This window comes from Caenorhabditis briggsae, assembly GCF_000004555.2.
Source record: "Caenorhabditis briggsae complete genome, chrV, whole genome shotgun sequence".
NCBI classification, from domain to species: Eukaryota; Metazoa; Nematoda; class Chromadorea; order Rhabditida; family Rhabditidae; genus Caenorhabditis; species Caenorhabditis briggsae.
The window spans coordinates 10,695,139-10,719,627 of NC_013488.2; the positions used below are offsets into that span (position 1 = coordinate 10,695,139).

The following is a 24,489-nucleotide window of genomic DNA, read 5'->3' on the forward strand; positions in this document are numbered from 1 at the left end:
ATTGAGATTTTAATATCATGATAGGTGTTTTTAGTGGTTCTTATTGTATCTTTTAGAGTTCTGGCACTATATTTTCGCTCGGAGTTTAGGGAAAAAAGATGGGCGGAGCCTCATGTGATGATACCTCACACTCGAACCCTCGTAAGACAGAGTAGTTTCAAGCCAAACGGTAAGTAAAGTTTCCAATTTCAAAGATTGTTCCGAACAAGTAGCTCTCTTTTTTATTTTACTTTGGATTCATGTTTAAGTGTTGTTTTCTTTTCTGAAATAAAATACTTAAATACCGTATTTCCTTTAATAGAAGCCCACCCAGACGGTTAACTTTGAGCTCAATTATCTCGATTCTTGTGAAAGATATAAATATTTAGTCAACTGACAAAACAGTTTTGATATTATGAAGAACATTTTATCAGTGGACCACCTTTTGATATAAGAAGGGGAAATTTTGAAAATTTCTAACTCTGTCTCAAAATTCGTTGCAATTTAGTAAAATATGTATACTTTATACAGAAAAAACTAACTTTAGGCAATTCGTAACTTTTTCTTGTCTGGTGGAGAGATTTTCACAGAAATTTCTTGAATACGATACTTCACTCGTTTATAAGGTGAATAATGTTTGTTTCATAAGAAATTCAGGTAAACAAAACAGAAAAAATTTATTGAAGAAAAGTAAAAAAAAAAACAACAACAAAAATAATATCGTGAGATATATTTCCGTGAACCTACAGAAGCGATCTCGAGATCGCTTTTGGGAATTTTGTGAGAGCGAAAAAATATCAAGTTCACGTAAATCTGCTAATTTTCGAAAAATATCGTGAAGTTTTGAAATCCACATATTTTTCATTCTGAAAATGGGCTCCCTTACTAGTAAGGATATCGTGTTTTGTGATTCAAAGTGAATTTTTGAAAAAGGCAAGAAATATTTCTAGCTACATATTTGTAATATTATCTGATAATCATGTTGATTTTTGAAAACATTGAGAAATTTCAAAATCAACAAGATTTTCAAGTAAACCGTTTTAACACGTTTGGGGTATCAAAAAGTATATTATGCCCTTAAAACGGTTCTGTAGGTTCACGGAAATATATCTCACGTTATTATTTTTGTTGTTTTTTTTACTTTTCTTCAATAAGTTTTTTACTGTTTTGTTGACCTGAATTTCTTATGAAAAAAAGTAAAAAAAAACAAAATTGAATTGTTTTATGATGAAAATGGTCAAAAAATGTTTGTGAAGTATAATTCTCACACATAAATCCCTAAATAACTATGTTCCTTATATTTCGGTGAACCAACAGAAAAGTTTGTAGGCTGGGCTCTATTCAAACGAATGTTTAAAATTTTGAAATTTTCATCTTCTTATATCTTCTACAAGGAATGCGATATAAGAGCTCAAAGTTGACGACTTGGGGGCATTGTATTTGAGTGCTTGCGGTATGTTCATTATTGGATTACGGTAGAACATTTCTGATTCCGATATTCCGAGTTCCGAGAAACATATTTTATACCGGATTTCGCTTCACAAAAGAGTCATTCTGGACATTTCTGGTACTCACGTATCCTTCATGTTTTACTACAGCAAGGGTTCATGAGATGAAGAATACATATATCTTCACTGGTTTTCTACGTCCCTGATTGCTCAACTAAAACTATGTAGGTTTATGTGAACAGTTATTTGTGATAAATCTAGTTTCGATGTCGTTGAGCAAACAAAGTTTTGAGAAAAAATAGATCTTCTCCAGTTGTTAATACACCTTATTTTATTTGCGAATTAAGGTGACCAGATGTATTCAACCTCTCAATAAACTATTCCAAAATAGTGTTTTTCTTAAACTGACTTGTTATTGTTGCCCAATTCTAATCCATCCGGCGCCACTTCGGTATACTACGAGCTCCTGTGGCTCCTACCTATTTCTCTCCGCGCACCTTCATCATTTTGTCTTTCGCCCAATGTCAACAGAGACCGTTTTTTCTCATCTCCCTGCTTGCTCGTTTTGTGTTCTTTCTCTTTGACAGTGCAGCTTCTTCACCGATCGACGGATCACTTTCGTTGTCTAGAATCTCTCTGATTCTTGTACTTTTTCACCAAAAGAAGATCCTGCGCAGTTCGTTTTTTTGTGGGCGGAGTCTACATTGGTACAGTTCATTTGTCAGAGAGAGACTCGACAATCTTGTGTCTCTTTTTCTCTTCTCTACACTTTTATAGATGTTTTCATCCTCTCTTAAATCGATCTTAAAATTTTCAGAACTTGACGGCAATTCATTACGCGCGGCTCCGCCACAAGAACGGCATAAGGCGGTTATGGTGAATTGTTGAAATGAATTGGTCCAGATGTACTTTTGTACTCTTTTCTCTCTTCATAGTTTTAAATGCAAAAACTCAAAAGACACCGCTGTGTGGATCCTGTGATAAGGATTCATGTCCAGATGTTTCAGGATGTAATTTGATAAAAGTGGATCAGTGTGACTGTTGTAAGGTAATAATGAATTATGTACAAAAAAACGACGTTTAGATTTTCACTTATTGAGACAATAGCACCAATTAAAAATACCGTAAACACTCTAGGAGCTACCCTATACTTGCGATTTGATTGTGAGCTCAATTATTTCAATTTCTGTAAGAAATAGCAAATATTAATTAACTGATGAAATCTTGGTGATATTATAACCAACACTATCAGTTTACAGATTTTTGTTATCTCTTATAAAAATCGAGATAAGTGATCTCAAAGTGGAGGTATACCATTCTATTAGAGTTTTTACGGTAGGTTATCTTAATTTCACTTTTCGATTTTCATAAGCACTCTATAAAATTAGAACTTCTACCAACAAATGGCTTCAAAGTTTTTCATGAATATGTCTTTCTCAGTTGTCTTAAACAGTGCAAATAAAAAAAAACTTATGAATAATCACTCTTTGCTTTAAAAAAGCTTGTGCGGTCTCCATTTTTATTTTATGATGTTCATACAATAAACAAAAAGGTTTTTTCTTCAGATTTGCGTTCGACAAGTCGGTGAAACTTGTGGAGAGCCAGGTCTAGTATGCGATTCACACCTCTCATGTCATCAGGACAGCGATCTTGATGGATCGAGTCGTTGCAAAGGTACGTCTAATCTTTCATCGGAAGACAGAGCAGTCTTCGGTTTCTTCAATGAATTTTATAATTAAAAGGGAAGCCCGGAAGATGCGACCCTCTAGAGTTACTACTGAAGTTATTTTATTGCTGAAATACGATAGGCCCTCCTCTTCTTTTTTTCAATTCTTCTCATTCTCTTCTTTCCCAATGAGCAACAAAAACGACTGCTCAAAATGGTGGTTTTTCTTGTGCTAGGCTTCTTCTCGTGTGTGCTCGAAGCCCCGGACGACGCAATCCACCCTGCTCTCCGAATATACAATTTCTATTTACTTTACTTCACTCTGCCGCAGTTTTTTAACCAAAAAGTCCTCTCTGTTGTTGTCCGCCAGATAGGTGGTTTGCAGGAAAATGAAGGACTTACCTGAGAATTCATCCCAAACGGTTTTGTTTTTGGTAAAAATATATCAGATGGGAGGTATTGTCTGGAAACCTATAATGATACCGTCTGAAAACAAAGTTATCCAAAATTGGGGTTTTCTAGATTTCCATGAAAACCATTTTTCAATAAAACGTTTTATAAATTAGAGTTATGATTCAACAAGTTCTGAAAAAGCACTCTGTCATTCAAAGCATACTGTATATTTCTCTAATTGTCCAAATTTTTGGAAATTATTGTGATTCACAAAGTTGGAAAAATAGGACCCAAGATTAGCGGATTTTCAGATAGTACCTTTTTTTCTTTAATAGAAACCCAGTCAATCGGCCCACTTTCAGCTTAATTATCTGGATTCCTGCAAAAGATATCAAAGCTTTGTCAACTGAAAAATTATTTATCATAATGTCAGCAATACTCTATTTGTTGACAAATTTTTGATATCTCTCATAGGAATCGAGATAATTAAACTCAAAGTTGACGGTTCGAATAGGCTCTGTTAGAGGAAATAAGGCACTGTCTGATAACCAGGCGATCTTAGTAAATCCTAATGTTGTAACTTTTTGAATCAAGATATTCTCCAGAGCATTATAATTTTCCTGTCCTCTCTTCTTTCCATATGACCATAACAATCCTCGTATTCCGAATTCCTATCCTTCCCTTGGCCAATATTTTTCAAATCGTAACCTCTCTTGCCTTCTCATTTTCTTCCAATCAAGAATCCAAAAAAAAAACGAAACTTTCGAAAAACGTAGAAAATTCGAAAACGGAATGAATGACTAACCGATTGCGCAGAGCGAAAAAAGAACGCAGTGAAGAAGAAAAGCCAAAGAAACCTCTCTCTTTCCCTCTCGTTGTCCCTTGGCTCCGCCCACTTTCTCCAGTGTCGCATGGAGTTCTTTTCTGCCAAAAGAAGATGTAAATCATCTGGGCAAAGTATGCCGAATTAGGAGTTTCTTTCTTTGTAAGACCCTCGTCTGCTGGAGATTAGGATTTGAGCTTCTTATTAGAAAAAAGAGCCTCTGGTATTTTTAGAGTTTTGTTTTTTTTGTATACTTGAAAACATCATTTCTCAATTCCTGAAGTTTTCACTTTCATCAAACTAGAATCTTGAATTGAAATAGGTTGCATATGTTTCAAAATGCATCACAAATGGTTTATTGTTGCCATTCTTCCCCATGACCAACTCCTGAAACTGACCCATGTCATCTCCAAAATTTCTCAAATTTCTCATCTTTGTCCCCATGCTTATCCCCCACCTGATCAGATGTTCTCGTGTTTTCGTCCATGTGATTTCTCTTTTGTGCTCTAATCCTCGTTGTCCTACTCACTTTATTTACAGCTCGGGAATGCAACTAATTGCCTGCGTCTTCTTCTTTCTTCTCCTCTTCTCATCCGTCAATTCTAACCGGACGGAGCGATCAGGTGTGCTTGAAAATTCCTCTGAAAATGACTGAAAAGAAAAATGAGGGAGGGCAGAATAATCAAAGAATCGGTGGCAATGGGAAACGAGGGCGGGAACCAGGAAAATGGAAGTTTTGTTGACAAACGGCAGGAACTGTCCGTGACGTCTATTCTTCTGTGACACATGAATCATGACGTTGCAATGTGCCGACGTCTCCATTTGTTAACTTCGTTTACATATGCCGAATGCCATTTCCTTGGTGTTCGGTTCTTGAGAGAAATGGGAGAACAATTATTTTTGTTACTGTAGTTTAAAATTACACTTTCTTAATTGCCCTTTGCCCGTGTTACATGCTACTAGTGTCCACTAGTGGCATGTGAAACGGGAATCATCTGTTTCAGAAGGTTTCATACTGTAGGAGTTCTGGAAGCTAGATATATCCTCAACTCCTTTCAAAGCCATTCCACCCTCAGCTTTTGAAGTTTGAACCAAGTAACATATCTTTTTCGGACCATTGTCTCAGAAGAGAGTACACTCTCGAAAACCAAAAAAGGCGTGAAATGAGTCGCCCGTTTGTCATCGTGTAAACATCGGACCCTCTGGGCGGCCATTCTTGCAACATATATTCTCCTTGTTCTTTTTAGATTTTCTTGTTCCTCCTTCTTTTTTTGAGTGTCTTCTTTTTTGTTTCCAGTGTCAATCTCACCCCTTTCATGTCGCTTCAATCATCTGTCCCATTGGGACATAACCTCCTCTTGGGTGCTCTTTTTCCGAACACATGATCCAAGGAAAGAGGGAAAAAAGATAGAGAGAGTTTTTTCACCGGTAGGTGGCGAGAAAAACAAACACAAAAAGTAGACATCCGAGTGAGTGAGAGGAGGACGGTATTCCGATTCTTCATTCTTTTTCTCCACCGCATTGTTTCTTCTTTATTGGTGTTTGATGCTCTCATCCAGCTCAATTTATATCGCTTCTTGTCTTTTCCTATCATATGATTTAGTGTATTTCCCCATCAGTTCAAAACTCTCTCATTCGGTTCTTTTGAAGTTTGAAATTCAAAAGATACCGTAATCTCTAGTGTCAACTAACATTTTACACATTCTTATCAGTTGCTATTTGCGAATAATTATCCTAATTGAACTCTCTTTTCACTGTCTTTTATTCGACTAAAGTTCGTACAAATACCAAAAAGAGCAAAAAAGGTTAGGTGGGAATTCTGCCACTTTTTTTTTTGAATTTCCATTTTCCGGCACCTCTACTTCTTCTTCTTTTTTTTCTTCGCTTGCCCTATTTCATACGAAGGACAACTCTCTTTTCCAATCTGTCCCATTCGAATCGTCAACTTCTTGAGAAGATCCTCTAATTGCCACCTCGTACGACCCATCAACTTTATGAGCCCATCGTTTAGTCTTTGCGTCGATTTTGTCAGTTTCATTCAACACCAAAAAAGCCGTCAAATTAATCAATCAAACGGGAACGCGATCCGAAAAAAAGGGAATAGGAAGATGTCGTCGGTCTGAGCGCATCTGCTGCAACAATTTGTTGTGTTACAAATAAAAACGACATCTGGAGAGGGGTTATAATTAGTAGTCGTTCTTGGAATGCGTTAGAATAGAGAATAATTGAAAAAAAATGGACGGGTACTATTACGGTAGTAGGGTCGATGATGTTGTGAGGACCATATGGATGATTAATATCTGCCTAATGATTAGTGGGTGGAAATAAAACAGATGTTATGATATTAAAGTCCGTTTTCGAAAAAAAATGTTTGAAAAATTTTACATACAACTGTAATTCCACAAACAAACCATCACTGACCTACCATCATTTAGATCCAAAATATCTATTTTCTAATTTAGTTAATATAACTTATATAACTAACCAAGTTCTATAATTCAGTTGCAGTAGGGATGAGAAAAACGTTTTTTATTGGAAACTTCTTTCTATTTTCTTCAAAACGATCCCAATTACCGTACTTCGTCTAATATAAGCCCATCCAAACCTGTCAACTTTGAGCTCAATTATCTCGATTCCAGTCGTGGGTATCAAAAATAAGTCACCTGATAAATTGTTTATCATAATATCACCAATCAGTTGACAAAATTTTGATATTTTTCACAGAAATCGAGATAATGGAGGACAAAGTTGACGATTTGTGTGGACTCCTGGTTGGAGGATATACTGTATTTCAAAAGTTTTCTCAAAAACCATCAAGTTGAATCCCCATTATTAACGGAAACCAATTTTCAGAAAGGATGCACGACGAGTGTCTGAAAGCAAACTGTCCACTATATTTCCACAAAGGATGCCCTCCCGACTCTCAGCTGATCACCGAATCGTCCACACCAGGAAACTGTTGTCAAAAGCCAGGAACATGTCACTGCGATCAGAAGGTGAGACACTGCACTTTCTCTTGACTCTTCTCTCTCATTCGATTCGTCGAAATGTAACTGTTTTATTTGTCCTCCCGAGCATCACCCACCGATGAGTGCACAAACCGAACAGAGCCATCCGTTTTTTCTAGTGAATCCTCTCCTTTCTTATTTTTTCCTTCTTGTTTTACTTATTGACGTATCGAGGCCACTGTTTGAAAGAGAGGGGAGTTTATAAAAGAAAGAGCATAAAATTGAAGAGAGATCTCCATCTTTCCTAGTATATCAAAATACAAACGAGAGGATATATCTTTACAGAAATGTGTTCCGTCCGTGCCAACTTGTACAAAAGAAGAACGACTCGTGATGGTAGAGAAGGGATCAGATACTCCGGGAAAATGTTGTGCAGTATACGAATGCCAGAAGAAAGGTACAGTAGATTCACAAAGTTATCACTTCAATGTATGAATAGTTGAAACAGTCAAAAAGTTTGCTTTTTATTCGGATGATGTCTACAAATTCCGAACCTTCGAAGCCATAGTTTCTTTTAGGATCAATATTTTGGGCCAACTAAAAATATGATAGAAATCTACGAGTACTTCAAAATAATACTGTTTAGAAAACTTTATCTAGTCTATGAACAAAGTTTCAGACCGAAAACCGCCTGACCTACGCGGTCGATATTTTCGACTCTCAGTAATTGTTCTTAGACAGTTTTCTAATTAGTATCATTTTGAAGTACTCGTCGATTTCTATTATATCCAATTTAGTTGGTCAAAAATATAGTTTATGAAAGAAACCATGGCATAGCCGTCTAAGGCCCGACAGCGCCCGGCTTACAATATGTACAAATTTTATAGTGTTTCAAGTTTCATAGCGCACAAAATTGGTTTTTTTCAGAAAAGAAATGCGACAATGTGATCTGTCCTCCAATAATTCAAGATGAAGAACCATGCCCTTCCGATAGTTTCCGGCCTCCTGATATGATTCCAAAAGAAGGATGTTGTCCTGTAAGACAGGCATGCAAATGCCGTGGATCCATCTGCCGCCCAGCTCAATGTCCAAATAAAAAAGTGATCAGTGTAATCAAAAAAGGAACAGGCTATCCAGGAAGATGTTGCGATGAGTGGGATTGCATTGTTGGAGAATCGAAGGCTACCTGTAAACACAATAACATTGAAAGACAGCCAATGGAAACTTGGCACGCTAATGATTGTGAAACATGTCAATGTCTTCGAGGAGTTTCTGTTTGCAGCAAGATGGCGTGCCCAAAAATCAATCGTAAGTTTCTTGATTTTTTTATCAATAGAGGGTTCGAAAAATTACAGAAGAATGTACTTGGATCGGAATTCCAACGGGAGAGTGCTGTCCCGTTTGTCTAGGATGTCAGACCGAAAATCAAACCAAACTGGAAAGAGGTGACACGTGGCAAAAAGATGACTGCACTTCCTGTACCTGCTCTGAACTTGGTGCTCACATGTGTGAGAAATACATGTGCAAAACGGATTGTGAGAATCCGAGAAAAGTAGAAGGACAGTGTTGTCCAGTTTGTGATGAGCCTACCATCATTCGCCCACCTGCAACTTGCCCATCGCTGGAACTTTGCTCTTTGAGGTAATGATTCATAAAAATGAATTATAAATAAAATGCTTTTCAGGTGTGCAAACGGCCTTCGAAGAGACAACATTGGGTGCTACGTGTGTGAATGTCTTCCAGATGAGGTGCCTACGAATCCAAGATGTAGAGAGTTGAATGACGAGAATTGCGAAAAGCAATGTGCTCATGGATACCTAAAAGACGAAGATGGTTGCACCGTATGCAAATGTTCAAAGTGTCCACCTCTTCACCAGTGTCACAAGCATTGTCTCTATGGATTCGAGACGAATTCAGCGGGATGTTCGTTGTGCAAGTGTCGAGGTATTTAAAGAGAAAATTATGATTTTTAGATTGAATTGCGAATTTTTAGCTTCATCGAAATTGGATAAGAAGCCAAGCACAACAAAATCAATGAAACCTGGAGCCGGCTCTCTGCAACAAACCGAGTATCATAGTGAAAAGTAAACCATTTTCTCATCTCCATTTACCATAAACCCCCTAATGGAATGCACCCAAACCTTCAACTTTGAGCTCATATATCTAATTTCCTGTTGAAGATATTTAAAATGTTCAACTGACAAAATGTTAATTATGACATCAAGTTGGCGACCACTTTTTGATATCTTTCACAGGAACCGAGATAAATTGGCTCAAAGTTTCACAACTGGTATCATTTATCTCAAACTGAATTTCAGGTGCATTTCGTTCTCAAACGACGGTCATCAAATCGTAAGAGATGGAGGAGAATGGTGGAGTGACGGATGTAGACATTGCTTCTGTGAGAATAAACAAGAATTCTGTTCACTGATTTCGTGTCCATCCAAACCATCGGATTGTGCTGATGAGAATTGGGTGCAAAAAGAGGGTAAGCTCTTTTGAGTATTCTTCCTTTTCTAATCCTAATTTACAGAAGAATGTTGCCCATCGTGTACGGATCAGAAAAAGAAACCAAAATCGAGTAATTCGTTGGCGGCCCAAAAACATGAACATACAGTATGTCAGTCACCAGGCACCGGAAGACTATTCACTGATGGAGAAACTTGGCAATTGGCCCCATGTGTTTCGTGTACTTGTCGTGTCGGACATGTCCTCTGTAGAACAACAGAATGTCCACCAATCGCGTGTCCGAATCCCGAATATGAGAATGAAGATGACTGTTGTCCGGTGTGCCCGGAACAAAAAGTAGTGAATACAAAAAACGATAAAGGCGATACAATTGTCTGTACAGATGATTCTGGAACAGCCCATATCGTTGGTAAGTCTAAAACCATTGTGTTCTGATATCAGCTTTATACAATTACGGGCTCTTCTTGGCGTCAAGATGACTGTACATCATGTGTTTGCTCTGCTGAAGGATCTGCTGATTGCTATAAAGAAGCTTGTGACGATAGCCTTGAATGTCGTGGAAATCCACTCGTCATCAAAGGAAAGTGTTGTCCAGTGTGCTCCGATGCTCTTTCTACTTCTGCTGTATGCTCTTATCAGTCATCCGTTTATTCGATTGGGGAACAGTGGCAAGATGGAAGATGCTCGAACTGCTCATGTGTGACTGGCGGGCAAACTGTCTGTCGTCAAATGGTTTGCCCACATTGTGATGATCCAGTTCCCATTGAAGGACATTGTTGTCCTCTATGCAAAGGTACAGAATCTTCTAGTGCAGCCTTTTTTTCTAAACTAACAATTTCAGATGCTAAGTGGGGTCCATATGGATACGGTAATGGTTCGGGAGCTTTCCCAACATCACTCGGTCCAAAAATCGATGATGGAAGTGGAAGCTCTGCCACGTCTCTGATCGTAGTCTCTCTTATGTCGCTTAGCGTCGTTGCCCTAATCATTGTGTTCATGCTTCTCTACAAATGGAGTAGAAAAAGCAATAAGGCTTGTTTTTTGGAATCTCGGAAAAAATAAACTTATAATGTTTTTCAGCTACACAAGTTCAACGAAGTGGGCCAAATCGCATCGGGAGGAACATCGACAGTAAGACTCTCCGCATCGAAAACAATTGGATCGATGCCAAGATTAGTGGATTGGAAGGATACGAGAGACGAGTGAGTTCTGATGCTTTATTCTTGAAAACAAATATTGGTTTTTCAGAAGTGGGGAAGAGTTTCTGAAGGCGACAGCTAATCACATCCGACACGACTCTCATAATTCAGATGACCAATCTGATAGTTTACTCTCTACAATGTTAGTTTTTTGAACTGTAATCTTTTAAAAGTTTCGAATTTCTAACTGACGAAAAATGCTTGAAAACTGATACTTCTGCAGAAGCTTCTGATAGTCAATTTGGTTTTTATTTAAGGAGTGACACGTCGACAGCCCCATCTACAATCTCTTCTTCTGGTCATGTTCCCATCTCCGATACACAACCATTGACACCGAAGCATCGGTATCCGGTGTAATCGTGTCTAATCACCTTTTTTTCTTAATACCAATTTCCTCATTTCAACGCGGGTCCAAACCACTCGCAAACCCCCCTCTTAAACTCTTTTCTCCGTCTCTTTTCATCCACAAAAATTTAAATCACGATGCGGGTCATCTCAGCCCCCTTCTTACTGAAAAAAAAGCTTTTCCGCCCCTATCAGACCCTCTCCACATCCGTTGTCTTGTACAGTTATTTTGAACATTTTTTTCAACATTAATATTTTAAAAATTTTAATAAAGTTAGCTTTATGACAAGAATCTAGCGAAACGACAGGGAAAAAATGAAATTAAAGCACTGGGGAGAAGAAGATCATCAGAGAACGTATGGGATAAGAGCTTTGCGGGTTTTCGGATACTTTGGGAATGTTTTGTGGTACCAGGAATGAGTGATCAATGCAGCGAACGTCTGGTTGACGCAAACAAACAGAACAACAAACTGAAAATTTCAGAATAATTAGAGAGATCCATACTTGTAATCCGGGCCTTTGCCGGGCCTTGCCGGGCCCTGCCATAATTTCTTTACGAATCAATATTTTTGAACCAACTAAATCAGACATGATAGAGCTCCACGAGTACTACAAAAAGGTATTTTTTGGAATACTGTATCTTATCTATGAACAAAGTTACAGATCATAAAGTGGCTTTTCTCGCTCATAGCCCGGCAGGCCCGGGCCGGGCCTGCTTTTTTTGTTCCTTTTGCTCTGTAACTCTGTTCATAGACAAGACACAATATTCCAAATGATACCATTTTGTAGCAGTCGTGGAGCTCTATCATATCTGATTGAGTTGGTTTGAAAACATTGATTCTGAAAGAAGCTATGGCAGGGCCCGCGAAGGCCCGGCAAAGGCCCGGATTACAAGTATGGAGAGATCTGAATTAACTGCTTACCCTATAAACGTAGGCAGTTGGAATAACAAGTAACAACGATAAGTAGATGCATATTTCGAAGAGAAAGTGAGGGCATGAGACCAGATTGAACCATCTTCCGAAACAGATACCGTATGCATAATTGCGAATCAGTCCTCTTGGACCTTTCCGAGTGTTGGCTATTTGTTCGGCAATCTGATGTTGCTTCCAGTTACACACCCAGAAAAGAACGGCGCCAGCCCATTGAGTCAAGGTGATGTCATCTACAGAAACATGGAATATTTCTTCTGAAACAAATACCGGGATTAAAAAGGAGCAATAGTGTGCTTACTCTTTGTAATAACTCCTTGCGTTTCGCACATGATAGAAATAGGAAGAATGATGTAATGAACTATTCCAACGATGTAATGGAATACGTTCATACGACTATCCGAGTAGACACTGACGAACAAAGTCTCATAGAGACGACGTGCTACGTGAAAGGTGATGAGTAGGAGAGCCAGAACTGCGGTACTGGGTGCAACTGAAATTCTATGCTTTATGAAACTTGCTTCTAAAAGAGACAAACAGACTTGGTGGTATACTGTAGGATCTAGTGAGTATAGTGAGGAATTTGATGGGAATCGTTGGAAGGAAGTCTGGGTTATGAATCAACGAATGGATGCAATGAAGACAAAGAAGTAGAGTTAGCAGACCAAGGGCATAAAAATGTTTGAACCATCTGTAAAAATTTTATGATGCGAACATCTAAGGAAACAACACTCACTTCTTTGGTACAGATATCCTGGCGACAAGCGAGTTCTCTTCCAACTGATCTGCTGCTTTTCCGTAAGTTGTGAGTGCTGGTATAAGCCTACACACATGGGGGCATATTAACGTAAAACAACAAGAGACTGCAAGTCCGATAGTTGCCGTTAGAAGATAGATGGGTAGTGCTTGTCGCACTTCCCATAGATTTTCTAGCATTCTGAAACGCACAAATGAGAAGACTTTTCGTATAGACTGGCAATAATAGAAATACCAAAAGAAGAAATGGGCAACGAAGAAATAAGCAGAAAAAAAGCGGAAATGAGTAATGGAAACATTTTTGGGAGGGGAGGAGTCGAGGCAGAGAGTTGGTTTTCTGAGGAGAGAAGGCGCAAAACGAAACGAGAGGGCAGCTGCAAGTGTATAAGTGCGCGATGAGAAAGTAAATAGAAAAAAAACGAGGGCAGATGATGGGCAGCTGGAGCATTTTAAAAAGTTTACAAAAAAAGAGCAGGTTCAAAAATATGTTTCCCAAGTTTTCTATTCTGTTTGTCCGAGTGGAGTACACGGGGAGGGTGGCCGCAGCCGAATTTTTTTGCGAAATTGTTTTGTTTTTTTTTGAGATTCAACCCGACTTTTTTGTCGATTTTCGTCTTCTTTCTCCTTCTTTTATGAAAAATTATAACAGATTTTTCATATATTTTTTAAAATTTTTAGGTTTTGTCTTCATTAATCATTAACTTCTGTGCAAAAAGCTACTAACCAAAGTTATCACATCCCTTCTTGGATTTATTTATCATCATTTTCTTCAGACAACTAATGTCGTCAGTTTTCGATGCTTCTGTATTAGCTCCTCATGTTCCTCCGGGTATGCCTGAAAATCTCATAATTCGTCCCTTGGCGAAGGATGATTTCTCGAAAGGCTATCTGGATTTACTCGGTCAGCTCACTTCTGTTGGAAATATTGACCAAGAAGCATTTGAAAAGCGGTTTGAGGCCATGAGAGTTTCTGTTCCGAATTATCACATCGTCGTCATCGAAAATACGGAAACTCGGAAAGTTGTTGCATCAGCAAGCTTGGTTGTGGAAATGAAGTTCATTCATGATGCGGGGAGCCGTGGTAGAGTGGAAGATGTCGTCGTGGACAGCGCAATGCGTCGTCAGAAACTTGGAGCTGTTCTCTTGAAAACATTAGTTTCGCTTGGAAAGTCACTTGGTGTTTACAAAATGTCTCTCGAATGTGTCCCAGAGCTTCTTCCTTTCTATTCTCAATTCGGTTTCAAAGATGACTGTAATTTCATGACACAGCGCTTCTGATTTACCGTAGACGGTATCAAAGTCGTCTTTTATAAATGATCATTGTGTTCTTGTTTATTTGCATTTACTTCTTCGCATAATTCACTTATTTGTATGCTCAATCTCAATATTCATCCTAATTACCTTCAAATAGTTTGAATAAAGTTTAAGATGGAAACCGAATTTGGTCTAACCGAATATGCCAGTGGACATGAAATCACTCCGATCCCATGTTTACTCAAGGAAATGTACACGGACTTCATCGTCCAAGAAATTTTAGGTTTACACAACCGCTACACTCTCCGTAATAATAGCTTTAACTTCAGATGATGGCAAGGTCCTATCAATCCCATCTCCTGATGTCATACTGGAAAGCACCGGATCGAAGGATGTGCAAATTGAAGAGAGTGTTGAAAAACCAAGCTGCATCTCTGATGAAACTCTCGCGGCTATTGAAGAACGGTTTTCTACAAAAGGAACGCCGGTTCTAGTGAAAGTCGACACTCTGACCAAAGAGGAACGAAAGAGTATTCACCATTTCGTGAGAGAACGATTCTCAGGGAAATTGATTACGGAAACAAAAGACGACGGTATCTATGTGTCTCATGGACATACCCAAAGCACTAGGAAACGTAAGAATTGGGATGAGAACATCCCAAAAGAGTGCCATTTCACTATGTGCAAAGAGAACAAGGAAACAAGTTATGCGTGTCAGCTGATCGCGAAGTTTTTGAAGTAAGATTCAATAAACCGCTGTTTTATTTTAATTCATAAACTTTACAGTATTGGACCAAACAACATCAAGACTCACGGAATCAAAGATAAAAGAGGAGTTACTGCTCAGAGAGTCAGCGTTACTAAAGTTCTCGAAAGCAAGATTCTCGATTTGAACTCAAGACTACGTGGAATCAAAGTATTTGGATGCGAATACAAAAATGAGCCAGTGAAGATGGGAGGTCATTGGGGAAACCGTTTTAGTATCGTACTGAGAGACCTACCAAATGATTCTGAGCCTACGTTGCATGAGAGGTTGGAAACATTCCAAAATACTGGATTTTTGAACTATTTTGGTAAGGTGCTAATTTATCGCTTCACCATAGAAACATATTTTAGGAACTCAGCGATTTGGCTCACGATGCTCTACCACAGCTGAAATCGGATTGGCAATCGCTAAGAGAGACTGGGAAGGAGCTGTGAGGATGATCTTGTCAAATGCCATGCCAGGTGAGCATTTTCACCAATTTTCAAAGATAATTAAAAATTACAGATCATTTGGAAAACGGTCAAGTTGGATGGGCTGTCAAATGCTTCACGGAAACTGGCGATGCTAGAAAGGCATTCTCCAAACTCAAAGGAGCTCAAGCGTTTGCGACCGTTGAAGGACAGATCCTGAAGTGTCTGACACGTGGCGGCACATGGCAAAAATGCATCACCGAAGCTATTCCCATTCAGAGTCGCAGTCTCTACGTTCATGCGTATCAAAGCCTTCTTTGGAACAAAGTTGCTTCTCGACGAGTGAAGGAGTATGGAACTCGTGTTCATGAAAGTGATGTCGGAGCAGATGGAAAACCACTTGGCGAACATTCCACTCACTATGACATCCACATCGCCCTACCGGGAGAAAATTCAGCATTTGAGAATAGCTACGGCGCTAAGTGGATCAGCGAACTACTCAAGGAAGACGGATTAACTCCAGCTAGTTTTACGTCCTTGCGAGAGTAAGAATTTCATTCCACACTCTTTTTTGACGCAGTTTCTTTCAGTAAATTCTCTCTCGGGGAGTCATCTCGTCCATTGTTTGTCGAAGCTAAGGAGCTCAAATGGAAGTTTATCCACTATGAGCAACCAAGAGCCTTTCTCCAAGATGGTCTACAGACGCGTGCTATTCCAGAATCGGAACAAAAAGGACCCCTACTAGCTTTGCAAATTCAATTCAGCTTGAGCTCTGGATCATACGCTACAGTTGCTCTCCGTGAAGTGACTGGATACGACATGGGCAAGAAATCTATGCGCGACGCTTCACTTAAATCGCAAAAAGGTGCGGAGCAAAACGAAGAGCAAGAAGATAAGGATGATAATGAACTGACGGAGGCCAACCCCGAAGTAGTGGAAGTAGTGGAAGTTACAGAAGTTGCTGCCGTCGAAGAAGCAAACTAACCTTATTTCTTTTTCTTCTTCATTTTTTTCCTGTTATGACCTGTCAAAGGAACTTATTGATCAACTCTGATCATGTTACTGATTATTGTTGAATTATTTTGTTAAATTTTCATTTTTGTTCTAAAAATATTTGTTACAAATTGTTACAAATGTTTTTGCTTCCACCAATGTGGACTCAGGGTCTTTCGCCACAATTATATACATTCATCGAAAAATCATAAATCCATCGTTTAAAAGAAAAATATAATTTCCAGATGAGTTGTCTGACGATTATATGTCCGAACGCTAAACGGGTTCAAGTTAAAACTACTCCTATGATGCTGATAAGACAAGTGCTCGAAGAAGCTTGTCTCAAAAGTGGATTCGAAGTGAACAGGCACCGCCTTCAGACTCAGTCTCGAAAGCCCATTGATCCATCTTTACCGTTTCGGCTCTCTGGAATCCCTAACAATGCTACCCTTGAAATGATTCAAAAAGAAGCTTCATCAGAAAATGCTATGATTGATTTAGCTATTCAATCTGGATCAGGCGCTCGCCATCAGAAAAAAGTCAATGTGAAAGTTATGCTTCTAGATGTTCTCAAAGATTTCACTGCTGAATTTGGAGAAGATCTGGCGACTACAGTCGATGGGTCCGTTCCATGCGTCGTTTACATGAACAAGCGGGTGAGTTGGACAGAACAAGAACCTATAATTATTTGATGTTTCAAGTATACGGGCGCTGAATTGGCTGTAAATTCTCTGTCAAGTCTAGGAGTTTCAACTGGAAAATGTCTCATCAGATACATGCGCGTTAAGCTGAACGCCGAGGAGCTCTCCGCAATGGAAACAAGATTGAAAGAGGAAATGGATCGCAAGAAGGCTATGGATGCGAATTTCTCCAAGTTGAAAGCAGAGAATGAGGAAAGAAATCGTTTGGAACAGTTGAGACAGGAAGCCTTTGATAAAGATAAGGATGAAAGAAAGAAAAGAGAGGAAGAGCAACTAAAAGCGATCATACCAGAAACAAATGCACCTGAAAACGTCGAAATCGATACATCTGGACCACAGTAAGTCAAATATGTCTTAAACCAGTCAACGAACAATTGTAGGAATCGTGATGTTCTTCGAGAAGTGCCTCAACAAGATCCTAACTCGTGGTCTTTCGATGGACCTGCATTCTCACGTCCAGCTCAGCAAAATACGATGAGGTTGGAGGAATTGAATCGGCTTCTTGAACGTACAAACAACTCGTTGGAAAGCTCTTCTCATGAGTCCAGAATGGATGCGATGGTGAATGCTTTGGCCGATGGAGGTAGAATCACTCTCGCGGAGGTTCGCACACGAGCTGACATCGCAATGGAACAGGAACAAGAAGTTGCTGAAGTTTTTGGAGACTCTTGTGACAGACAGGCGGTGATCTTCAAGAAAGGGTACTCACTAAATACTGAAGATACAGCATCATTTTGAGCGTTTTCAGATCGAAAGTACAAGCAGAAGAACCGATGGAGACGGAAGAGTTTTTTGAAGTTGGATTGGATGATGTTCGAAATATGCAGAAAGACCTTCGCAAAGCTGTGTATGCTTACTTAATTCTTATGATATAGACCCAATTGGATATTTTCAGGCGTGATCAAACCCAGGCCAGCTTCGTCTCAAAGGATTACTTGGTCAAGAAAAACAGGCAATTAAAAATTGATGCGTACAAACATACCGTGGTCCGTGTGAATGTCGGTGAACACATTCTGCAAGCTTGCTTCAACACCAATGAGCAAAGTTATAAGCTGGATGTCTTTTTGAAAAGTGTGTTCAAAAGATCTGACTGGAAGCTGATGTTCACCAACATGAAAGTTGTCACAAGTGAAGTTAAGAATTTTGTGGACTTGGAACTTGCACCAAAGTCAACTCTTATTGCTACATTTGGAGGTCAAACTGTTAATGCAGCTGATGTTGTCCAAAATGTCAGTGAAGTGAGACAAGAGGAGGCGGATAGAATCGCATCGCAATGGCTCTCCATTAATAAAACATTCATACCATTCAACTCGACTGTTAACGATGATCGTAAACAAAAGCGAACAACTACGGATTCTACTTTCTCAGCCCCAAGTTCTGGTCCTCCTGCGAAATCAGCAATGCCAAAATGGTTGCAGACTGGCAGAAAATGACATCGCGATTGTATTTATTTCGAATGTTCTGTGTATTTCTCTGGATGTTAAATCGGTTTCATTGAATTTTATTTCTATTCGTACTATTAAAAACATAAACTATACCGATTCATTAACACGTTTTAGTTTTGGCAATAAAAATAAAGGTTAGCTAGTCAGCAAGGATATTCTCAATGAATTCGTCGAGCTGCTCATCATCAAGAACTCCTTGGAATCCCGACACTTTCTCTCCGTTTTTGAATGCAAACACTGTTGGAACTGCAGAGATTCCGTAGTCCATTGCCAACTCTCCAGCATAATCGACGTTGATCTTTGCTAAAAGAACACTACCACTCTGTCCGTTGACCTGGAAACGATTGTTTTAGATATTTTCAGTAATTTATCTTGATCAACATACTTTCTCTTCAAGTCGTGGTCCAAGTGCTTGGCATGGACCACACCAATCGGCATGAAAGTCGACAATGACCGGAACTGGTGACTGGATGACCTAATAATTAACTTTTTGTTTGATTTCTTTATAAAAAATATTACCTTCTCATTGAAATCATCTGAAGATTCGATCTCAAAAACGAATGATCCTTGAGAGAAAGGACGGAATTGCGTCACTCTTGAAGTCATTAGAGTGGGCTTGATGGAGACAGCAGACCTGGCAAGAGTTGATCCGAGTCGGAAAAGTTTTTGCATCACAATTCTGATAAGAAATTAAGTTTATTTTCTAGAAAAAAAAATTGTATGTTATAGATTTAACAAAAATCAAAAATGTGCTAAATTAGTCCATGGAGTCGTATTCTAGGCCACCGTTCATTTTTTGCGAGGCAATTCGAAAATTGTTATTCTGAGAAGCGATGAGCGAGCACTTAAAATGTACTCATCGATTACACAGAATCTGTCCTATTGCGTAGATCTCATGAATACATAAATAAATGAAAGCATAGAAACAACTTACTCATCTATATGAAGCCCCTGATACCGCCTGTCGGATTATGGAACAGCCTGGAATACTAATAAAAAAGTCAAAACAAGAAGGAATATTGTTTTCCTCCAGCTTCAATATAAGTTAGAATCTTGTACGCAGCCCACTCATTCATTATTCATATTTTCCTTATAAATGCACCCGACTACGGCGGTTTTGTTATTTCTAGCTACGGTGGGTCGTTCTTCAGTGAACAAGTGTTCGAAGAGAAATCCGAGATTTTAGGTCGATTGTCAACCTCCTGGAAATATTTTTCATCTTGGATTTTTACATTGTGATGTACTTCAAAAAGTGGCTGATATGGGTTCAAGAATACAATCAGATGATTTCAGAATGTGGAAGGAAGCAGTCCTTATATCAGTTACCGAACATCAGCCAGTGCTGCGAGCATTGCCATAGACAGAATTAAAAGAGAGAATCGTCTTACTGGATATGATTTCAAGTTAGGTTATATCTTAGAACAGTGTATATGAACTGTTCAGATTTACCATATTATATGATCAATGTGACGAAAATCTTGCTGCTGGAAATGCAATTAAACTGTTCAGGGATTATAATGTTGATGTTCTAATCGGACCAACTACAAACATTCGTAACCAATATCTTCCAAATTCATTTCCGTTTAGTATTGTTTTATTTCAGCAGCAATTCCAGTTTTCACTTTGGCCACTTACTACAATACACCAATTGTCACTTGGGGTATGACATCCTCAGCTACTCTCGATGATGCTTCCAGATACCCAACCGCTGGAATAATCTCCATTGGATCGAGAAGGTAAATCTGTTGATTGATATTGTTAAGAGGCATAGGTACTTCAGTTTGGCTGTAACTTTCCGTGAAGTGATGTTGGAATATGGATGGGATCAGTTTGTTTATGCGTATTCTTTGGAAGGAGATGATGAGAAATGTGAAACAATGAGGGATGATTTCCAAAATATGATTGCATACTATGGAGATATTGTTCTCTCTTACACAATACAGATTATGGATCACAGTGAGGCAGGATTGTTGGCTGTTTTGAAAGATGTTTCTACCCGGGGAAGAAGTTTGTAAACCGATTCAATCATGCCTAAAATAACTATAGATTTTTAGTAATTGTTCCATGTTTTCACGAAGGAAACACTAGAGGTCTTCATAGAAGATGGATGCTTGTGGCAGCTAGAAATGGATTTGTCACTGATGAATACGTTTACATTATTCCGTCTTTAAGATCTAAAGGATACGGTAACAGTATTCATTTGACTTTGATTCAAGATAAATTCATTTTTCAGCTATTCAACAAGATGATGGATCTTATAGATACCCGTGGGTGGACAGTACCGGACCTCAACCAAGCGATCATGAAGCCATTCCCGGGTTTCAAAGATCAATATTTATTGTTGATGTAAGACAAAAATAACAGAATGGAATGCTTAGAAAATATTTACAGATGCAAGGACAAGGAAAAATTGGTTCAAATTATTCAGTGTTTGAGGATGAAGTCATTCGAAGAATGAAGCAACCACCTTACAACTGTACTGAAGCTTGTTCTGCTCAGGAATATCAACATGTGAGTTATTAATGAAGAAATTAAAAAAACTGAGTATTCAGGCAGCAACTTATGCTGGTCAGTTGCATGACGCTGTCTATCTTTATGGATTGGCTATGGAGAGAGTTCTCATAACTGCTCCAACTCAATACAGAAATGGAACTCAGTTTGCACAGTACCTTGTTGGAACTTTTACAGGTTTGGTTTCTTGGAAAACATTTTTTCCGGGCATCATAATTTAGGTGTCGGAGGTCCAATTGTAATTGATGACAGTGGGGGTCGTAGTCCAACTCTTTTTGTGTTGACTCTTGATGCAAACAATACTTCTTCCATTATAATGACTGTCGATGTTGACCAACAATCAGCCGAAGTCACGAAACTTTATTCGAATGAAGCCACTGCAGTGTGGTATCACCGGAAAGGAATCAGACCTCCAGATGAACCTGTTTGTGGATATACTGGGTCAAAATGCCCTGCAAATGTGTTCTATGAGAACATGGGATGGTTTATTGCTGCCATTATTGTAATTTTGCTCACGATTCTCGGTGCAATTCTAGCATTTGTCTATCTTTTCTAGTTAGTTTCTCAGTTTTCTCAGTCTCATCGAATTACATCAAATTCAGTGCCAAACGACAAGAAGTTGAAAGACAGAATGCTCTTTGGCAGATTCCATACAAATCAATGATGACGGTTGCAAAAAAAGGAAAAGGAGAACACAGTATGAGGAGTATCAGCAGCGTTCCAAGTACAATATCTTCAACCCGATCATCCACACTTTCGGAAGTTGGAGAAACTAGAAATTATTTATTTTTTCAAATACAGAATGAGGTTGAAATTGAGAAAGTGGCTGCCAGAAAATACACAATTCGGACGTTATTCGATAATAAAATTTGCGCCAATATGAGACAGGTAAGAAGGAGAGAATACTAAATATCAGAGAAGTCCGGAGTGATTTTTTTGAGGAACGGAATACGGAATCCGGAATAAAATTTTTACTCGGAATCCAGAATTCGGAATCCGGACATATAAAAATTTCACGTAATCCGGAATCCGGACATCTCTGCTAAATAGCCAGCGACATGTTACAGATGAGATTGATTGATCATTCAAACTTGAATAAGTTTATTGGAATGTCTCTGGATGCACCTCAACTACTATCAGTATGGAGATTCTGTTCGAGAGGTTCTCTTGCAGATGTAATCAGAAAGGCGAGTCTTCAAATGGATGGGTTCTTCATTTATTCTTTGATGAAAGATATTGTGAATGGATTAACATGGATCCATGATTCATCTCATGAGTACCATGGAATGCTTACTTCTAAGAATTGTCTTCTAAATGACAGATGGCAACTGAAAATTACTGATTTCGGACTGAGAAACTTCAGAACCCATGATCAGTATACGAAAATGGGTGAGCTACTGGAAATATTGTATTTCTCAGAGGTTTTTAAATTTTCAGACCGCTTGTGGACGGCTCCTGAACTCTTAAGAAATGATGATATAATGGGAAGTCGAGAAGGAGATGTTTATAGTTTGGGGATCATCAGTGCTGAGTTGATAACCAGAAGTTCAGTTTTTGATTTAGAAAATCGGAAGGAAGACGCAGAAGGTACACGAAAAACGTTCACCTTGTTTACTCCTACTTGACTTTTTCCAGAGATAGTCTATATGTTGAAGAAAGGAGGATTACAGTCACCTCGCCCACATTTGGATCATGATGAATCAATAGAAATCAATCCAGGATTGGTTGGTCGTAGGGTTGATTTCTGTACAAAATACACTTTTTATAGCTGCATCTTGTGAGAGATTGTTGGACAGAAAGACCTTCTGAGCGTCCTGATATTAAGCAAGTGGCATCTCAGTTGAGAAGTATGAACACAAATCGGAATGATAATTTGATGGATCACGTCTTCAATGTTCTGGAATCGTATGCTTCCACATTGGAAGACGAAGTTGCTGAAAGAATGAAAGAATTGGTTGAAGAAAAGAAGAAAAGTGATGTTTTGTTGTATCGAATGCTTCCTAAACAAGTAGCCGATAAACTGAAACTCGGACAGACTGTGGAACCAGAAACATTTGACGTCGTCACTCTTTTCTTCTCCGATGTCGTCAGTTTCACCACTCTCGCGGGAAAATGTACTCCTCTTCAAGTTGTGAATCTTCTCAATGGTCTGTATACTATCTTTGATGGGATCATTGAACAACACGATGTGTATAAAGTGGAGACAATCGGTGACGGCTACTTTGTTGCATCTGGAGTTCCACGTCGTAATGGGAATGAGCACACAAGAAACATTGCAAGCATGTCTTTGTGCTTTGTAAAGTCTCTGGCGGATTTTAATATTCCTCATTTGCCCGGCGAGAAGATTAATATCCGAGTTGGATTTCATTGTGGTTTGTAGTTCTTGGGAAACCCTAATGTCATATTAGAAAGTTATTAGTATCAAGCTAATATATGAAAAATAGGAATGCAATTCAGAAGAGGAAGTATACTTTGGTTGAGGAGTGTAAGGGGTTTTCTATATTTCAGGATCAGTAGTTGCTGGTGTAGTTGGTCTCACAATGCCTAGATATTGTCTCTTTGGAGATGCTGTAAATACAGCAAGTCGAATGGAAAGTAACTCAAAGCGTGAGTAACTTCTAACCAACCATCGAAGCGTCATGTTCCAATTTTTCAGCTGGCCATGTTCACATTTCGGACGAAGCAAACAGAATGCTGATGACTCTCGGTGGATTCACTACAGAGACACGTGGAGAAGTCATAATTAAAGTACATTCTGTCATCTTGAATAATCATTGATGTTTTTGTTTTTTTTTTCAGGGAAAAGGTGTCATGACAACGTACTGGTTGCTCAAAATGGACGAGTCAGCCGCCCCGAAAAATCTGAAGAAATAACAAGATTAAATTATGTTTTCTTTTTTGTCTTTTGGTCATCGTGGTTCTCTGTGATAAACTGTTGAAAATTGTGATGATTTTTTTTCCAATTTTCAGATATTATGCTTGTATAAAAAATAGGGGCTGTGGAAGATAAATGCTTGTGGGCGTGGCCAATGGTCCCCATAACGAAAACCAGAGTAACCTAACATGTTTGGTCCATTTTCTCAATTACCATTGCTTTCCGGCAGATTTTGTGTTGAAAACCTTCAAACAAGTCGGAAAATAAAAACATTTGATAGTGAAAGCATTGACTGAAAAACGGACGAACATCGAGAAAAAAAATGAAAGTAAAAAATATTTGCTAATTACGGTGGATTTTCCATCCCATTTTTGCATACCACCATAATAACAGAATAATAATTTTCCACTTATAGTTAGAGAGATAAATACTTTGAATTTTACTACCGGGAAATGGGTAGCGAATGCTTTGTTTTTACGGAAATTGCAAAAAAGCGAAAATTTAGTTTGGAGTTAGTTGTTTTCAAAACATATATATCTGGGAAAGATTACAAAAAACTTGGGGATTAGAATAAAT

The 24,489-nt window shown here is 38.7% G+C and overlaps 8 protein-coding genes across 8 annotated transcripts; 6 read left to right on the plus strand and 2 right to left on the minus strand.

Moving 5' to 3' along the window:
* Window positions 1-2,316: 2,316 nt before the first annotated feature.
* On the plus strand, window positions 2,317-2,511 carry CBG27078 (the record flags this gene model as incomplete). The annotated part of the gene is made up of 1 exon (XM_045237629.1): window positions 2,317-2,511. One exon carries the CDS (start codon window positions 2,317-2,319, stop codon window positions 2,509-2,511), a length of 195 nt encoding a protein of 64 aa, XP_045098897.1.
* Window positions 2,512-7,167: 4,656 nt separating this feature from the next.
* Cbr-crm-1 lies at window positions 7,168-11,282 on the plus strand (the record flags this gene model as incomplete). The annotated part of the gene is made up of 12 exons (XM_045237630.1): window positions 7,168-7,305; window positions 7,603-7,714; window positions 8,185-8,565; window positions 8,613-8,898; window positions 8,942-9,201; window positions 9,251-9,341; window positions 9,576-9,745; window positions 9,791-10,135; window positions 10,202-10,758; window positions 10,807-10,928; window positions 10,975-11,067; window positions 11,183-11,282. 12 exons carry the CDS (start codon window positions 7,168-7,170, stop codon window positions 11,280-11,282), a joined length of 2,655 nt encoding a protein of 884 aa, XP_045094009.1.
* A 335-nt stretch (window positions 11,283-11,617) lies between these two features.
* Window positions 11,618-13,138, minus strand: CBG09584 (the record flags this gene model as incomplete). Its single annotated transcript, XM_002637039.1, has 5 exons — window positions 11,618-11,740; window positions 12,194-12,459; window positions 12,504-12,695; window positions 12,745-12,893; window positions 12,939-13,138. 5 exons carry the CDS (start codon window positions 13,136-13,138, stop codon window positions 11,618-11,620), a joined length of 930 nt encoding a protein of 309 aa, XP_002637085.1.
* Window positions 13,139-13,738: 600 nt separating this feature from the next.
* Window positions 13,739-14,236, plus strand: Cbr-gna-1 (the record flags this gene model as incomplete). Its single annotated transcript, XM_002637038.1, has 1 exon — window positions 13,739-14,236. The coding sequence occupies one exon, from the start codon at window positions 13,739-13,741 to the stop codon at window positions 14,234-14,236; it is 498 nt and encodes a 165-aa protein (XP_002637084.1).
* A 150-nt stretch (window positions 14,237-14,386) lies between these two features.
* CBG27079 lies at window positions 14,387-16,372 on the plus strand (the record flags this gene model as incomplete). The annotated part of the gene is made up of 6 exons (XM_045237632.1): window positions 14,387-14,495; window positions 14,542-14,950; window positions 14,999-15,285; window positions 15,329-15,439; window positions 15,483-15,933; window positions 15,979-16,372. 6 exons carry the CDS (start codon window positions 14,387-14,389, stop codon window positions 16,370-16,372), a joined length of 1,761 nt encoding a protein of 586 aa, XP_045098898.1.
* A 254-nt stretch (window positions 16,373-16,626) lies between these two features.
* CBG09582 lies at window positions 16,627-18,515 on the plus strand (the record flags this gene model as incomplete). The annotated part of the gene is made up of 5 exons (XM_002637037.1): window positions 16,627-17,037; window positions 17,083-17,420; window positions 17,463-17,783; window positions 17,831-17,929; window positions 17,978-18,515. The coding sequence occupies 5 exons, from the start codon at window positions 16,627-16,629 to the stop codon at window positions 18,513-18,515; spliced, it is 1,707 nt and encodes a 568-aa protein (XP_002637083.1).
* Window positions 18,516-18,666: 151 nt separating this feature from the next.
* On the minus strand, window positions 18,667-19,199 carry Cbr-trx-2 (the record flags this gene model as incomplete). Its single annotated transcript, XM_002637036.1, has 3 exons — window positions 18,667-18,861; window positions 18,913-19,002; window positions 19,047-19,199. The coding sequence occupies 3 exons, from the start codon at window positions 19,197-19,199 to the stop codon at window positions 18,667-18,669; spliced, it is 438 nt and encodes a 145-aa protein (XP_002637082.1).
* Window positions 19,200-19,623: 424 nt separating this feature from the next.
* Cbr-gcy-6 lies at window positions 19,624-23,912 on the plus strand (the record flags this gene model as incomplete). The annotated part of the gene is made up of 18 exons (XM_045237633.1): window positions 19,624-19,662; window positions 19,714-19,779; window positions 19,821-19,930; window positions 19,971-20,046; window positions 20,115-20,263; window positions 20,293-20,534; window positions 20,582-20,713; window positions 20,761-20,873; window positions 20,919-21,038; window positions 21,080-21,183; window positions 21,216-21,593; window positions 21,641-21,926; window positions 22,106-22,625; window positions 22,674-22,762; window positions 22,807-23,410; window positions 23,547-23,645; window positions 23,674-23,786; window positions 23,838-23,912. 18 exons carry the CDS (start codon window positions 19,624-19,626, stop codon window positions 23,910-23,912), a joined length of 3,315 nt encoding a protein of 1,104 aa, XP_045094010.1.
* Between the last annotated feature and the right edge of the window lie 577 nt (window positions 23,913-24,489).